Source organism: Rhinichthys klamathensis, unplaced genomic scaffold (genome assembly GCF_029890125.1).
Source record: "Rhinichthys klamathensis goyatoka isolate OS25496 unplaced genomic scaffold, OSU_Roscu_1.1 h1tg000090l_1, whole genome shotgun sequence".
Lineage (NCBI taxonomy): Eukaryota > Metazoa > Chordata > Actinopteri > Cypriniformes > Leuciscidae > Rhinichthys > Rhinichthys klamathensis.
In genome coordinates, this window is record NW_026606629.1 from 5,102,519 (window position 1) to 5,119,220 (window position 16,702).

General features: G+C 38.1%; 1 protein-coding gene across 2 annotated transcripts; it reads right to left on the reverse strand.

Moving 5' to 3' along the window:
* Window positions 1–8,739: 8,739 nt before the first annotated feature.
* asb18 (ankyrin repeat and SOCS box containing 18) lies at window positions 8,740–14,418 on the reverse strand. Of its 2 annotated transcripts, none has more exons than XM_056251937.1 (5): window positions 14,163–14,418; window positions 10,512–10,779; window positions 9,606–10,119; window positions 9,297–9,410; window positions 8,740–9,064 (listed from the first exon to the last, which is right to left on the reverse strand). In XM_056251937.1, exons 1-5 carry the CDS (start codon window positions 14,401–14,403, stop codon window positions 8,879–8,881), a joined length of 1,323 nt encoding a protein of 440 aa, XP_056107912.1. In that variant the 5' UTR covers window positions 14,404–14,418; the 3' UTR covers window positions 8,740–8,878. The 2 variants fall into 2 exon arrangements, with proteins under 2 accessions (XP_056107912.1, XP_056107911.1); XM_056251936.1 differs by lacking the exon at window positions 14,163–14,418 and adding an exon at window positions 12,001–12,778.
* Window positions 14,419–16,702: the final 2,284 nt, after the last annotated feature.

The window sequence follows — 16,702 nt, forward strand, 5'->3', positions numbered from 1 at the left end:
TTCTCAATATCACATATTAAGGCAACAGGGTGCTGGCGAAATCTGAGAAGAACACCGATCAAATTGTTCATCAAATCGGGTCCTTAAAGGAGATGATCCTTTAAACTCATTCCGTCATACCTCGCAGAACAATCGAAAACAACTCTCAGCTTGTCTGTTTTTTTCGGGTGATAAACACTGTGATGAGGAACATACCATTTTCCACCTTCACTCCCTCCATCCTTAACTTCCTCTGCCTCTCCTCTGTCAATGACCTCCTCCATAAATTTCACATAATGCTCTTTGTACCTTTGGTCCTTTAACAATTTTCTCTTTAGATGGTTAAGTCTCACAAGAGCAAGTTGTCTGTTGTCTGCCAAATTAGGTCTCTCTTTAAAAGGTAGAGGCATTTCATAGTGTCCAGAACTATTTCTGCTTATACCATCACTTAACTTGTTCAAAAAGGTGATGTCATCTCGGGAAAGAGTTTTATCATCATCATTAGCATCCTTAAAATCAGATTCTAAAATGCGTATGGCATCTTCTGGAGTCAACGGAGGAATTTCTTTAACAGAAAGTCTATGACAGAGACTAGTGATACCTGAAGAGTCAAGCCTGGGTAATGAAGGTCCAACAATGCTCCAACCCAAATCAGTCTTGACAGCATAAGGTTCATCGTTCTCTCCTAAAATCACTTGTCTTGGTGCCAGTGCTCTAGCACAATTATAGCCAATCAAAAGACCAGCTTCACAGTCCTTCAAAGAGGGTATCTCTTCAACAATTGCAGAAAGATGATTCCAAAGTTTAGCGGTTTCACACGTAGGTATATGCGCATGGTTGACAGGAATACAGTCTTTAGTATAGACAGGGGGGAGTTCAATATAAGTGGCAGAACTATAACCCCTTACACGAAGTCCTGAAATCCTTTCACTCTTCACTATGGTATCCTTTCCAGTCATGGTGGTCAGTTTTAACTTGACAGGAAGTTTATCAACTTGCAAGACATTGCTTACTTCTTGGTCGATAAAGGTTGTATCACTCTGTGAATCGAGCAAGGCATAGACTAGTTTTTCCGTACTTGCATTGTTGCTTGATAACCATACTGGCACAACCATCGATGTATAAGATGATCCCTTTCCGGCCACACTCAGAGACAGAACAGCTGTTGACTCATCTTCTGACCTTGGAGCAGATGCCGTTAATGGAACTAGCCTTTCTCTTTTGGTGAAGTTATCATCATGAAGGCAAGTAGGATGTTTCCTTTTACATGAGTTACAAGAATGACGATGACGACAGTCTCTTGCTCTATGGCCAGTTTTCAAACATCCATAACAAAGATTATTTTCCTTTATGTATGCCCGTCGTTCTGCTAGCGTCTTGGTCATCAGTTTGGAACAATCATAGAGCTGATGTTTAGGATCTTGACAAAATACACAGTAAGGTTTGACAGTTTCCTTGATGATCTTTGGTCTATTAAAACCCAAATCAGTCTGAGTATTAAGGACATTAGCCTTATTTCCTTTAGACTCTCTGAGATTTTGTTTGTTAACCGATGTTAAACTGAGAGCATAAGATGACGTGACTGGATTACAACCAACCTCTGCTTCTAATGAAACGAATGCTGTAAAGGTCTTAAAGTCAGGAAAATCATTATTGTCTCTCAAGGCTTGTGTAACTTGTCGATTCCAACGTGAAGCAGCCCATTCAGGTAGTTTTTGAACTAACTTTTGGTTTTCGTCACAGTCATTTAAGATTTGTAGACTTGCAACATGAGGTATGGCATCTTGGCAGGCATTAAGAAAATCAGAGAATTCTCTAAGTCCAATAGCATCCTTTGATTGAATTTTTGGCCAATTTGCAAGCTTCTGGCGAAAGGCACGTTGAATCACAAATGGTTGACCATACCTTTGATCCAATTTACTCCAGGCATCCTTATAAGCTTCGTCGTCACTCCTGTAAAAGGTACCATCCAAGGTTTTGCGTGCCGATCCACCCACATACCTTCTCAGATAATACAGTTTGTCAGCAGCAGATATACTCTTTCGATCAATCAAGGACATGAAGGAAGCCTTCCACTCAACATACTGAATGGGATCACCATTAAACACAAAGGGCTCTGGAGCTGGCAATCTGTTCAAATTTATACTGTCTTGTAAGGCTTGAACAAGAAAAGGCAGTTCATTTAGAGATGGAGGTGTATGATTAGCAGGTTGGCTAGAAAGGCTTGGAGGTAGGCAATGTTGTTCTCTGATAACATGGTTTGTTAAAGGATCAGCAACTTCTTGGACTGCTATCCGATTATAGGCCTCGAACCTTGCCTGTGCTACTTCTAAATCCTTTTCTGCCTGTAACTGCTCTAGTTCACGTTTTTGAGCATCTAAGGTTCTTTCTTGCAATTCTTGAATTTTCTCCTTCCGTTTATTTTCCTCCATTAACATTTTGTCATCTACTTCCTTAGCCGCCAATTCTGCGGCTGCTTCAGCATGTTTTGATGCTACACATGAAGATGCAGTACGATGACTTAATTGAGCACTAGACTTATGGCTAATTCGAGAAACAGTGGAGCCATAAATAGAATGAGCATGGCTAGATTCAAGTAAATCTTTTAAGCGATGTTTTACTTGTTCTACATCGAATTCATCAATCCCTGAAATTCTTTCATAAGCAACCTTAATTATTTCTGTTGTCACCGCCTCACAAGCATCAATACGACGTCTCAATTCAGTAGATGGCGTGACATAATTTCGAACTTCAACATAGATACACATAACTTTCTCCTTTTCCTCTTCCAAGGTATCAATAAGAGTTGCTAGCTGGCTCTCAGTAATATCAGACTTGAGTTGATCTCTAGCCTTTCGTGCCGACATTTTCCATTGTTCGTACATGGAAATTATCTTTCTTTCTTTCTTCTGAATTTCATCCTTTTGAAATGCAAGCATTTTTTCTGTGGGATTTCGTGGGTGAACAGAACGTCGGGGACCTTGAGATTTTGCTAAATCTTCTCGGAGTTTACTTTTAAGTTCACTCAAAGATTGTTCTTTAGCCTCAATTGTCTCTATTATCTGTTGTCGCTTTAAACCCTCTGTTGATGTTTGATACTCATTATTAAGGGTTTCAATATCGTGTTGGAGACTATTAATCAACCCTTCACATTCAACATTATCAAAGGAACAATTTGACTCAATCATTTTAAAATGACCAGATTAACACACGCAGTAATAAAAATGTTCAGCACAGTTAAAAAGTTATTCAAATTCCCAAACAGAAATGTAGCCTCAAACATTAATATCAAGTGTTTTTTGTTTTTAAAACAACCCTTTGTAAAGACAAATATTTCCTTTCAAAACTCGTATATATATCACTTCTTCAAACACAAATTATTTGGTCTTTCAAAAATGCTTTAAACATTTCAAACCTCTGTTTTAAGCTTAATGTCCTTTTACTGCTGTAGAAGTGCGTCAAAGGATAAATGTCACCTGAAGAAGAACACAGTCTTTCTCAATCCGTAGTGTAAGTTTAATCCTCGTTTTCAGCCGTAGTTATCCATAAACGAACCACATTTGACCATCGGAAATCGACCTGCTGCCCGTGAACATCCACTTCTCACAGACCCGTCGGCATGGACACCAGTCATTAACACAGCAGACTCGAACGACGAAATGGCCAAGCTCTTACTGTAGCTACCCCACTTGAAATGATGATCAAGTACTCCTTAAACTGATGTTTCCATTAGTTTTTTATTCGTGACACTCATGAAGACACCGTAAGAGCTACAGCAAAACAAAAAATACAAACAAACACTGTATCACTCAAACCTGTTAACCAACATCACAATAAAACGATACAATTACAAATGATAAACATTAAACTTAGTTACCTTATAACCCTCAAGTGGGATGCACAAAAACTTCATGGGGAGAGAAAAACCTTCGTGTATACAAGCTGCGTCCTTCACAGAAGTGTGCGGACATACACATAGCGGAAACAGAGCGCGCTTTAAACACCCATGATGGCACACATTAAGGCCGTATCAAAATAAAAGTCCTTCAAAATAGCTATACAATTAAATTGATAATGACCTTGTAAATTCAGACAATTTGGCCATCACTTACACAGCCTACCTGGCGACCCGTTACCGTTAAATAGCCTACGCCATCCTCAAATGTTTTCTTAATTGTTGTTGTTAAGCGATCATATATGTAGCCTGGTAAATTAATTCTAAGACTAGATATAGGCTACCATTTGACAAAAGATTAATGAAAATGATAGTGTGCAGAGGAGATTACAGAAACCAGGTGGATTTGATATGCAATGATTTATTACATACTTATTGTGTTCATTTACATAGCTACATATTTGCATATTACTTTGATTAATGTTTTATATAGCTTACATTTTTAATACAGCAACATGAAAATTATTGAAAAGATCAGGGATAGGCAACGTCATTTCTGGAGTGTCCTGCAGAGTTTAGCGTCAACTCTAGCAGTATTAATAATCCTAGAGATGATGATTAGCTGGTTCAGGTGTGTTTGATTAGGGTTGGAGGAGCTAAACTCTGCACCCAGGAGGACCGACATTGCCCTTCCATGTTATAGATTAAATATAAAAGTAAAACGGCCAGTAGGTGGTGGCAAGTTATTGTCTTTATGAGTGAATCATTCATTCAAACTGCTCGTTCAAATCGGGAATTCTTTGATGAAACACTGTTGTGTGGCTCGGAGGAGATCGACGCTCGCAGTGCCAGGTCCAGAAGTAAGGCCAGGACATTAAAGGTGAATATGATGGATCGTCAGACAGGCACAACTGTGACAGGTCGTCGTCGTTAGGATGACGAATTTAACGATAACGGATCGCCTGGTATATGTACCGGTAACAGGTCGAGTTGCAGACACATATAGTTTAATGGTGTCCTGCCACAGAAAGATTTTTGCCAGCTGAGCTGATGGTTATCTTCACCTGTAGCTACGAGTGAACATCATAGACAGTAAAAGAAATGGACACAGCGACTCCATAGACTTCAACGGAGAAAAGTGAAGTCAATTAGAAGCACTCACTTCCTGATTGCCAAGCGCACTGCACATGCTCAAACTGAGCTTGACGACGTAGATGTGACGTGAGCAACCTGTCTGACAGTTGTACGTCTTCTAGTAGCTGTGCCAAGAGGAATCTGAATTATTCCCTTCCGAAACTTGCAGAGCCGGAGATTGTGAGTATTAGCTGTCCATGAGCTAGCAGGAGGATCAACTTTATGACTCTCTATGGGCTTCTCCCTTGACTTTATGCCTCCACATCCCCCCGATTGCGAGCGAGCTTCTCCTTCTATCTATACGGTAATTTCTGTACTGTGCGACAGAGAGTCGCGTGTTATGACGCAATCGTTAGCCTATTTTTACAAAAACTGCTTCTACGGGGCCATAACGTAAGATACAAGGTATTGGAGCCTTTTATACATTGTCGTGTTTCTTTAGAAATAAACAATGGACAAATGGAGTCTTTAAACGCCTAAGATGTAAAGTTATTCGCTGTCAAAGTGACGCCAAAATGAATGGGAGTCAATGGAATGCTAACAGCAGGTGAAGGCTTGCTAACCAATGGCGGCCCACAGGGAGACTTCAGTTTCCGGCTGGTGGATTACCCCCTTGGTGAACATCAGTAGCATGAGTCGCATTGGAGTGACGTCAACCCCTCTCTTTGATTGAGTGGCTAGAGGAGGAGCTGTCAATCTAGAATTATGGACCAATGGTGACGCTTAAGCCTGCCCTAATTTACATGAAACTCGAACTGCAACATTTGAAAAACAAGTGAAAAACATGAACAAAAATGTAAGTTTTGTGCAAAATATTTTTTAATGTGTTTAAAGTTTTGATTCACGCTTGTTATTTTTTGATTCACGCTTATTATATTTTGATCCGTGACCATGTTTTTTGCTTTTCTGATCATTTTGCATTCTTTTTTTCAGTTTGTGCAATATATTTTTACATGTGTTTTTACATTTTTGAATCACGGTTATTATTTATTGATCCGTGGCCGCAATACATTTGGCGGGATTTTGATCCCATACCTCTCCTAAACGGATCAGTCATACTCTTTAGCCAATCAGATTTAAATTTATCAATCGACCAATTAACATCACGTGAGGGCGTGCCTACCTGCATGTTACGTCATCAGCTTTCGACAACAGTTCATGGCTGAGCACGAGCAGAGGTTTGTGCAGTTGATCGGTTCGTTTCTGTGTGTTTACTGAAGTTAAAGAAGTTAGAGATCAGTTGAAGCAACAGTTTATGAACTATTAACTGATGTAAGCAAGTGCTGTGGTAATCAGATGTCCCATATTGTGTCAAAAATTAAGAAGAAATTATGCTTGTTTTGTTGTATTTTAGCCGCAGGTACAGAGTAGCCTACAGACTGAGCCCCTGAGACAGCTCTCTCTCAGATACAATCACACTACTGATTGCAAAACAATCATCTGGGTGGCCAATACCCACCCCAGCTCTCTTAGCACTGGCCTCATCGAGATTGTTCTTTAAATAGTGAATATACCTATTTTTATGAGCACCCAATGTTTATTTGCCATTTGTGCAATTTGTGTATGTTGTTAAATTATTACACTTGTTGTTTCCCTGCATTTTTCAGGATTACTCACCTGAGAGGGGGTAAAATCTTTCCGTGGCAGGGGCAGCTGCCACTGAGACCTGTCACTCAACCTGTCACCGCTATATGCGCCTGTCACTCGACCTGTCACCTGTCCAGCGACCCGTCAGATCTAGGCGAGCCTGTCCCGCATCCCGTCACGTCTATACGAGCCTGTCCCGCGACCCGTCACGTCTATACGAACCTGTCCCGCGCCCCGTCATGTCTATGGTGTCTTTTTGTCATTTTTTTTTTTGCCACCGGACTCACCACCGTTACCCTCCCATGAAGAATTTTTAATTTAGGAACCCGACGATGAGAACGAGGATGAGCAGCCAAATTTTCCAGAAGGAATCACCCCATGCCTCCCGCGAACCAAGATGAGGCAGCTGATCGTCAAGTTCACCCTTGAGAGCATCCCATTTTATATCGTACCAAATTCTTAAAACATTGTTCAGTGATATGCCTTGCACACAGATGCGAACTCGCCGTTATTCCTCCTCCTTCGAAATGCAGGAATTTGAGCCAGCGGGCACGCAGACAAGGTTGTTTAGGGATAGGAAAGAGGACGTGAGGAGCGCAATCAAAAATGCACCTAAACATCATATTTGCTGGCTGTCAGTGACACTAACAGGTTTCTGAGAGGCGGGCCAGAAACGAGGCAGACCCCAATAGCCACGCCCTCTAGTAATAGTTTTTGACCGGAAGAGAAGAGAAGTCGTTTCGAGGGGAGAGGGAAGGGTAACGTATTTGATTAAAGATTATAAGGGTACATGAATTTAAAAAAAAAAAAAAAAAGTGCACAGATAAATCATTTATAATAAACACTACAATATTACATATAAAAATATGAATGGTAAAATTTGATTTCATGACGACTTTAAGCAAATGGCTCTGAACAGTGGTTTAATGTCAACATTGTGACAACGCTGTACCAACCTTCACCACACAACGTAGTTAGCAACCTTTTGGCCATGTTGTTAAAACGTTGTTAGAAGGTCTGTGTTTGCTGGGTAGCTACTGCTCAGTGCACCTTACAAAGCACAAACATAAAGGTATTCTGAGAAATGAAGGAGACTTGACAAAAGATATTTTATTGGAGGACAAACAAGAAAAATATTTCTTAATTAAATAATTATGCAAAAATATCAAATGAGCTGTAACTACATATTTATAGAAATTAGGCCTAAATAAGAATTCATAGCATACACATAACACTGCCATTCAAACAATAAAATGTATTGTAAAGCTAGGGTGAATTGCCCTAATATGGGACATTTTTGGCATTTCAGACTTGTTGTGTCCCTAATGTGGGACACTGAAAAGTCTATGATAAAAGGCCACAATCACCTTGATACATGTAGAATAGTAAAATCGTCTTAAGTTAGTAATTCTCTTGGTTATGGATGGATGAAACATGGACTATTGAACATCATTAGACAAATAATACAATATGATAGTTTTGATGCATTTATTATAATGACATTAAGCAACTATTATATAGAAAACAGTTAAATGCAGTCAGAATTCCTGACTGTTCTCTAGTTAATTTTACTTAACAACAGATACAATCACAACAGGCATAGCCTAGGCCTATTTGAAAATATAAAATCTGGCAACTTGCAAAAAAGCCAAAAAAAAAAAAAAAAAAAAAAAAAAACCCAGATTGATCAAACTTTAGGCTAGGTTCAACCTTTAGTCAGAATTCATTCTAATATTGCACAACAACACTAAAACCCTGTAAATAACCATTTTTGTCCCACAAACCATGCCCCACCACTCATTTTTGACTGACAGAAGTACGGTCCCACATTTGGCTAATCATATTGTCACACTTTTCAAAACCACATTTCTTACACTAGGAAATTTGGTAAAAAATATAGTTTATACATACAAAATTATATTATTTTTTTTGTTATTTTTTAAGGTATTCTATTTAACATTTCATAAGCACATTAGGCCAAAAAATAGCTATGTCACTGACCTTTGGGTGGTCTTCACACAAGGTGTTTCTTGTTTGATGATTACTTTACCCTCATATATGACTGGACATTTGCCCACTTTAGGGCAATTCACCCTACTTACACTAATATATCAGTCTATATACTGTATGACAGGTGAAAAACAAAAACCCTATCTAAAAATATCACTGTATTTTCACTGCTAGCGAAATGTAAGGAAGTCAGCTTTGTCAGACTACTTAATTTATAACGCTAAAAAAGCCTTCAGAAGTTATCTAAAGTTTTATTTGCCAAAAGGTCTAGGTCTAGTCAATGTACCCTTCCGGTTCCAGAAGAAGATACTGCTGTAGTGGCTTTGGCACAGGGAGACTGGGAATGAGTGAGTAGCAGTTTTTCCCAAACTGTTTCCTCAGTGCGGACCGACACAGATGCTGTAAACTACGTGGTCTATACTCCAGTGCAAAAAGAGACTCATAAAAGGGTTGGTGAAGCTAAAAAAAGAATTATATTAATATTAATGTATTAATATTTATTTATTTTGCTTCACTTTGGTACAATAATGCAAACATGCATTGACTAATTCCAAAGCTGATTTGATTTTCCTTTAAGCCTTTAGCCTGGTTTTGCTACACAGTATTTGAAATAATTATGCTATAAATCATGTTTACACAGGTTTCATATAGTATGCATGCAAAGATCCTGGTGAAATGATAAGAGACTCACATGAAAGGTATCCTCAGGTATGGCCTCAACCCATTTGTATGTTACAGGAACAAATGTGTATGAGTTAAACAGGATTTCCACAGTTTTAGGTGCCCCTGCACAGGCTGTCAATACCTTAAAACAAAACAAAACATTAAATTAATTAATTCAATTAATTCATCAGAGATTGAAAATGCATGAGACATCAGCAAATTAAAAGACTTGAAATCAGCTTTTTTCAGTAGTAAGAAAATGTTATGTAATGAAATGAGAAGTTTTTTTTTTGTCGAGTATTGAAATATGCCATTATTTAATGTTATTAGTGATCACCTTCAGCAGTGCTTGTGGCCAGACTTTAATGGAGCCGCGATTTAACAAGGTCTGAACAACCATGTGAGGTTCCCATTTTTGCCGAACCACAGAGCACTGTAGAACTCTAGATAGCGGTGAACATCCGTTGTAGTCAATGGCATTGATATCAGCCCCATGATTCAGAAGAAGGCCCACCATCTTATGCTGAACATTGTGGGCTGCCTTGTGTAGAGGACTGCGGCGCTCTTTATCAGCTAAATTAATGTTTGCTCCATAGGCCAGGAGGAGATGACAGAGCTCGAGGTATCGTTCATCTTCGCTGTTGGCTGTCGTTTCTGGTGCGACTCCACAAACCACCCCCAGTGGTGTTTCACCCGAAGAGCTGCTATGGTTTACACTGGTTCCGAATCGTAGGTACAGCTGTGCATGGTGGGGCAGACCATGTCTAGCTGCCACATGCAATGGCGTTTCTTCCTCTTCCTCACTGGGAACGTTCACCTTGGCACCATATCTCACCAAGGCTTTTGCACAACTACAATAAAAATGTACAGCAAATGCTCAATATGAGAGAATACAAACACTGCAGCTTGAACTGATTTTTCTTTTGATTTTGTTTTTCCCTAAAATTTATTATAGATAGGCCTACTTTTTTAATAATCCAGCTTGCACTGCAAAAACAATGTGTAATTATTTTTGGGGGGAAGAACCTGCTGCACATTTTGCACTAAAGATAAAATATTACTAATATGGGTTTCATATAAGTTATCAATGTAAAACAACACATAATTTGACTACATATTCATACTTGTTTAATTTAGTAGCTACTATTACGTTTGAATTATACTCATGATAATGATAAAAATAAGGTGTATTAATACTATACTGTAGTAGACTATGTATAATTTTCAAATGATGATAGCCTACCGTAGTGATTGTGGTGTTCTGCAGAGATGTAAGGCAGTCAGTCCGTCCTCTGTAATCTGGTTAGGATTAGCTCCATGTTCCAGCAGCAGCTCTACACATTCAGTGTTGGCGTTTACACAGGCCTCATGAAGTGCTGCTTTTCCTCCTGCGAGAAGGTTGGGGTGTGCGCCGTGCTCCAGTAAATACTGTAGACATTCAGGGAAACCTTGTGCAGCAGCAATACACAGTGGGCTTGTCAGTTCTCTTTTGTACTCCAAAGACCAAAGACCTGAAATGGGAAGTATTACCAGACAATCACAACTGTGATATGTTTTTTTGCATACGTCAGGTCTTTGGTGACCCGGGACGTCATTCACTACCTTCCTCCTCGTTCATTTTTTAAAGTAGCCTATATGCTTTCTTAGTATTCCTCAATCAATTCATTATTAAAAAAAAAAAAAAAAAAGTACACAAGGTGTGTAACAGTGCAAGTATAAATTTTTCTGCACAACGATAATTCAATCTTTGATGACTGAATAAGTGCAATTATTCCACAAGGTAATGTCTGATACACAATGATGAAGTGAGTTACCGCAGGCAAAAACAAAACTAAAAAGCAAGTACTGAACGCAATCAAATATTAGTGTCACTGTCACTTGATGGTGGATCTGGTGAAGAAGCTGTCAGTGATCAAAATATTGATTTTAAAGATGTTGAAAATGATAGTTTTGAGAATGTTTGAGATCGCGAATATGAGGCAGATGCTGAATGTGAAATGAGCTCTGACGAGGAAGATGGTATAAAAGATCTGCTCAAACTGAACCCTTCCAAGCTCCAAAAGGTAACAACATATGCTTTATTTTATTCTTCTGTAATTGTTACTCTAATATCAGGAGAGTTTTATATTATTGTGACAGGTAGAGATCCATCTGTGTTAGATATAGCTCCAGGTCGCTAACGCTGAATCTTACAGAAAATAAGACAAAATGTTAAAATTAGGACTTAAGGACTCTATTAAAAATCTATTAAAATAATCAAATAAATGCAGCCTTGGTGAGTATAAGAGCATTCTTTCACAAAAAACAAAAAAAAAAAAACAAAAAAAAAAAAACATCTTACTGGCAGCACCAAACTTTTGAACAGTTGTATATTACAGAATAGATTCTACTCTAAACAAGTAAATAAAAGTTACTTCCGTTGAATTGCCAAAAAATATATCTTAAGAGTAATAATGAATAATAAAATATAATTAATGAAATGAAAGTAATAAGATAGTAAAGTCTTAAAATAATAGATTTTAAAATAGGCTACTCAGAATATAAAATAATAGAGATATAATACATCTAAAACAAATCTGAAATTATAAATGCTCCACAGTAGCAAAATAAAATGTTTAATCTTTGTTTGCACTGGGAGTAAACTCAACCTTTGTTTTATCCAACAACACAACACAAAAAAGTACAATATTTTCAAAATACCTAGTTTCCATCCCACAAATGACTGTTTTTACCTGAGGGTCCAAATGTGGTTTCTGTCTGAGATTTCCACTCGAGTTCCTCCCGGCTCACATTGTAAAACACATCAACATCAATATAGTTCCTTTTAAGGAGGGTTCGAAGCCCTCTGGAGTCTCCCTTCACTACAGCTCTATAGAGCCACAAGGAACGAAAATGAGCTCTTTCCCAATGATCTTGTCCTAACTCACAGTTATCATCCAGCAGAGCCTGCCGTCCATTCAGCTGCACGGTTGAACAGAGGTTCTCAAAGCACATAGTTCTTAGCATCTCCGCCTAACTTTTCAAATGGCTTATGCTTTCAAGGACTTGAGTTTATATAGTGCTAGTCATGTTTTCCTATGGCTTCAAGCACTTTTTGCCTCTATTTTTAGTAAGCCATTGTTCTCCATCAGTTGGTCATCATAGCTTACTGGCGCCATTTTTAGTTGTTGATGTATGAGATAGATGCTAAATCCTTTGAGCTGCAAACATCTATGTCCATTTGTAGACTTGTTTTATTTGAATAATAGACCCGTCTTTCAGGGACATTTAAAACATGCTCTGTTAAACGGATCAAATTGTATGCTACTTCCATGTAGTCTATGCTAAAAAGTGCCTATAGCGTAACAGGTTAGATATTTATAGTAGAAGCAGAGTTTAATTGCAATGGCATAATCTGTGGGTTGTATGAGATCATTTATTTTGAGGGGACACCAGGAAAATCTTTACTGGAATCTGCAGAATGAGTAGTAGGAGTGTTGCATGGAGACCGACCCAAACAGTAAATGGGATCAGGGCTCTCGAGTATTGATCTGTGCATGACATCCATATGCACAGAAGATTACCACAATCCCTTAGAAATCCTGTGTCAACTCCACACAGATTCCTCACCTCAGTAATGTGCCATCCGCCCACAGACAGTGTGAAGCACAATGCCGTAAGTTAAGGGCTTTCTAAGTGATAAAAGACTTGTAGAGCGTGGCAAGTATAGTCTATTTTAAAAGACGCAAACTTTGTTATCCTTGCATGAAAAGCTTCAATATGTCAGTGTGTCTCATGTAAGATGCCTGTCTCATCAAGAGTGAGTGTAGGGAATGTGAGGGGTTTACTAGCAGACCCGAAGTCGAAGCCTGGATTACAGTATTACTCGTATGCGTCACACACATATATATATATATATATATATATATATATATATATATATATATATATATATAAATATCCAGTTGTTGTCAAAATAGCAGATTATTACCAAAATTGTTAAATCTGATTATTGGTCACTAGACTATCAAATTTAATTGGTAATTCATTATTTACTCACCCTCATGTCATTCCAAACCCATAAGACTTTTGTTCATCTTTGGAACACAAATTAAGATATTTTTTAATGAAAATATCAACCAAGTATGGTTGAGCTTCTGCATATGTGATATGCTCAAAATATGTGCAATGAGCAATGTTTATATGCAAATAAAGGCATAAATTAAATCTGTTCATCATTACGGTTTCGAATGACAAAAGAACAATGACACATTTTCCTTTTTGGGTGAACTATCCCTTTAATACATATAATGAATATAAATAAAAATGAATTTATAAATAAAGTTTATTTAGAATATGATTTCTACATGTGATGTCAGAAAGAGACTTCTAAAAAGATCAGCCTTTCATGCTGGTACAAACTGGTTCTTAGCTGGTCTAGCTGGTTGAACTGCAAAACAATGTTGTTCACTAGAAGAAAACAAAATGCCATCACTGACTAGCACTTTCTGGTGAACAACATTGATTTGCTGCACCCACTAGTCCTGCGCAGACAAAACAAACACTAAACCTATTTAAGCTATTTAAGAAGCCAGTTAATTGCACCAGCATACCTGAATCCAATTCTGGGAACCAGTATCCAAACTTCAACATTTGTTGGTTGGTGTTATTCACAACATATGCTGCCTTTCAGCAGGATATTGAAACTCAAGAACATGACTGATATGATTATCATTGCATTTTTCTATTTTGATTAGCAAAAGTCCTCTCTGAAACATTACGAATGCACAAAGTTGAGTTTACACATTCTGCACACTTCAGACCAAAGTAATGATGCTGAAATATAAACAATTCTTCATTGTCTTCCCTAAAATTATATTTGATATCTTCATCTTATTCATCAAACCTGACTCACCCCGTTTCTGAGCAGTCCACAGCAGTTCATCACTCTGAAACTCTAACACTTTGTTCAGTTGCTCTGGATCAGAGAATCCATCCTGCATGTCCCTCCGGTGGTGAGTTAACAGGTCATCGAGAACAGGGGGACAAAGAAAGTCCAACCCTGGTTGTCTATGACCTTTGGTCTTTTCTAAAGACGACCGCCTTCTCTCTGTCAAGAACGTGGCCTTTCGACTCACAGCGCCTTGGGAGAGCATGGCTAATATTGACAACCCTTTCCACTTCTTACCTGTCCGGTTTTATGGCTATTTATATTATCACTGTTGCTCTATATCCTGTATTTTTAGTACAAATGACATGTGATCAGTGCAGGGCAATTGCATGTCAAGGATGCCTTGATTATTTTTTTCACCAACAACACAGAGGCTGAGTTCGATAAATATGCCAGATGCACAGCTGAGTGGAAAGCATTGCTGGTGATATCACCACTACACAAGCCAGGAATAGAATCCAACTCTCCGTTTCAACAAATCATGAGGTGTGACAGCATTGTCCTCCAATCAGACTGGCCACACAGCTGCCCAGAATCTGATCCACACAGGTGCTTTACCTTGTGACCTTAATTCCAAAAGTGCCCCGAGCTGTCAACTGTAATTCAGTGATAAGTGAAAGGGCATCAATTTCTCCTTGATGAAAATTCATTAGTTTATTTAGCATTATGTGCTGATTACTTGAATTAAGTCAAAACATTTGTTATGGCTTTGAGGTTTTGATTGCTTTTATAGGCAGTTCTTATGCAGTTGTGTAGGTGCATGTGAAAGTAGTCATTAGCTGACCTCACATGTAACTATATTTAAAACATCTCCCAAACAGCTGATGACATACTGGGTATTTTATGGCTGTACTGATGAGGACAATGAGCAATGCAATGAGGACAAATTCAAATTAATGGTTTGTTATTTTCATGGTGATAAGCAACTAGCAGTGTTGGTTTCATGCAGCGGTCTTTAATTTTTTTTTAAACACATTTAACATATGGAGCAGGGACCTTTGTTACAAACCGGGGCAAGTTGCATAGACACAAGCATGGTTTTTGGTCTCAAATTAGTCCAATTGGAATTTTCATATAACTCACTTAAAGCACTTAGACAACACATTTGTGAGACCAAGTCTAAGCAGTTTGCAAATGACCCCTAAAGGTTGCTTTTTCATTTTTTTGAATTATTATAACATGAGTATCATTCCACTCAAAAGCATTTATACACTTTACAAATATTTACAAAACCAATTATGTGTAATTATTACAAATGTATAGAGTCATACAACTTTATTTTAATTTCATTTAATTAATTTTAGGATGTGGGAGTGACAATAAAGCATTTAGCTGAACTTTAGCTTCTCAATAACCATTAGGGGATGGTCTGTTTTTTTTTTTTTTTGGTTATTTAAAATAACTACCCTGCAATGTTGTGGAAATGTTATTTTATGGTTGAAAAATAATAACCTACAAATTACCATTAGGTTCGGTCGAAGTTATGTTTAGGTTATTTAAAAAGAACCACCCAGCAACGTTCTGGAAATGTTATGATTGCAAAAAAATAAAACCTAAAAGAAAGAACGTTCTTAGAGGGTTATTATTTGGTTCTAAAAAAACAGAAACAAACAAACGGGAACCAAATACTAACATTAGGGGAACGTTCTGTGTTTGTTGGGTGTTTAACTAGCCATATTAGCATACTGAAATTAGCCTGCGAAACTATCTTATACAAGTTAAATTATTTTATCTGCAAAAGTTTAAATGCTAAACAAAATCTGGCCAAAAAATTTTCATTCTTACCACAAAAATCTTTTTATTTTTTAGATTTTTTTTATAGAATCTGCATGTGCCTATTTCCAGCCTTGACAACCATTTATATAGGATCTGGGAGGAAGTGAGTAAACTGAAATTATCATAGAACTCTGGTTGGTGGAATTGGTGGTGTTACACAACTCTCCCCATGTTACAACCATACCTGGTCTCCCTATTCGTATTGATTGATGGGAGAAAGAAATTTGTTCATTTTGATATAGCTAAGTTTGTAATTCAAACTCTAGAAAAACTTTAACATTGTGTTTTCCATCATACATTTTCAAGATCAACTAAGAGCATGGTTGTGTTGTACTTACCCAACAGCACAACTGGGGGGAGCTCAACATCAGGGTCTTTCATCCAATCATCATTTGACAACTCTATGACAATATTTGGGTTTTCCTTGCTTGCCTCTGTGAGAAGGGTCTGCACACACTGGGCCCTATTTTAACGATCTGAAACGCAAGTGTCAAAGCGCAAAGCGCAAGTAACTTTGTGGGCGGATCCCGGCGCTGTTGCTATTTTCCCGGCGGGATAAATGCCTCTTGCGCCTGGCGCAAATCTAAAAGGGGTTGGTCTGAAGTAGCTTCATTATTCATAGGTGTGGTTTGGGCGTAACGTGAAATAATCAGAGCGTCATCTCACATTCCCTTTAAGAGCAGGCGCGCTTGTTCTAAAGCGGATTCCTATTATAACGGCGGATTTGC

Excerpts from the sequence above, each read along its gene's own strand:
- asb18 (XM_056251936.1), bottom strand. The coding sequence starts at position 12,274 with ATGCTAAGAACTATGTGCTTTGAGAACCTCTGTTCAACCGTGCAGCTG. Across the intron at positions 9,411-9,605 it reads GGCCACAAGCACTGCTGAAG|GTATTGACAGCCTGTGCAGG; the intron begins GTGATCACTAAT and ends TTTTGTTTTAAG. Across the intron at positions 9,065-9,296 it reads TACCTGAGGATACCTTTCAT|CTTCACCAACCCTTTTATGA; the intron begins GTGAGTCTCTTA and ends TTCTTTTTTTAG.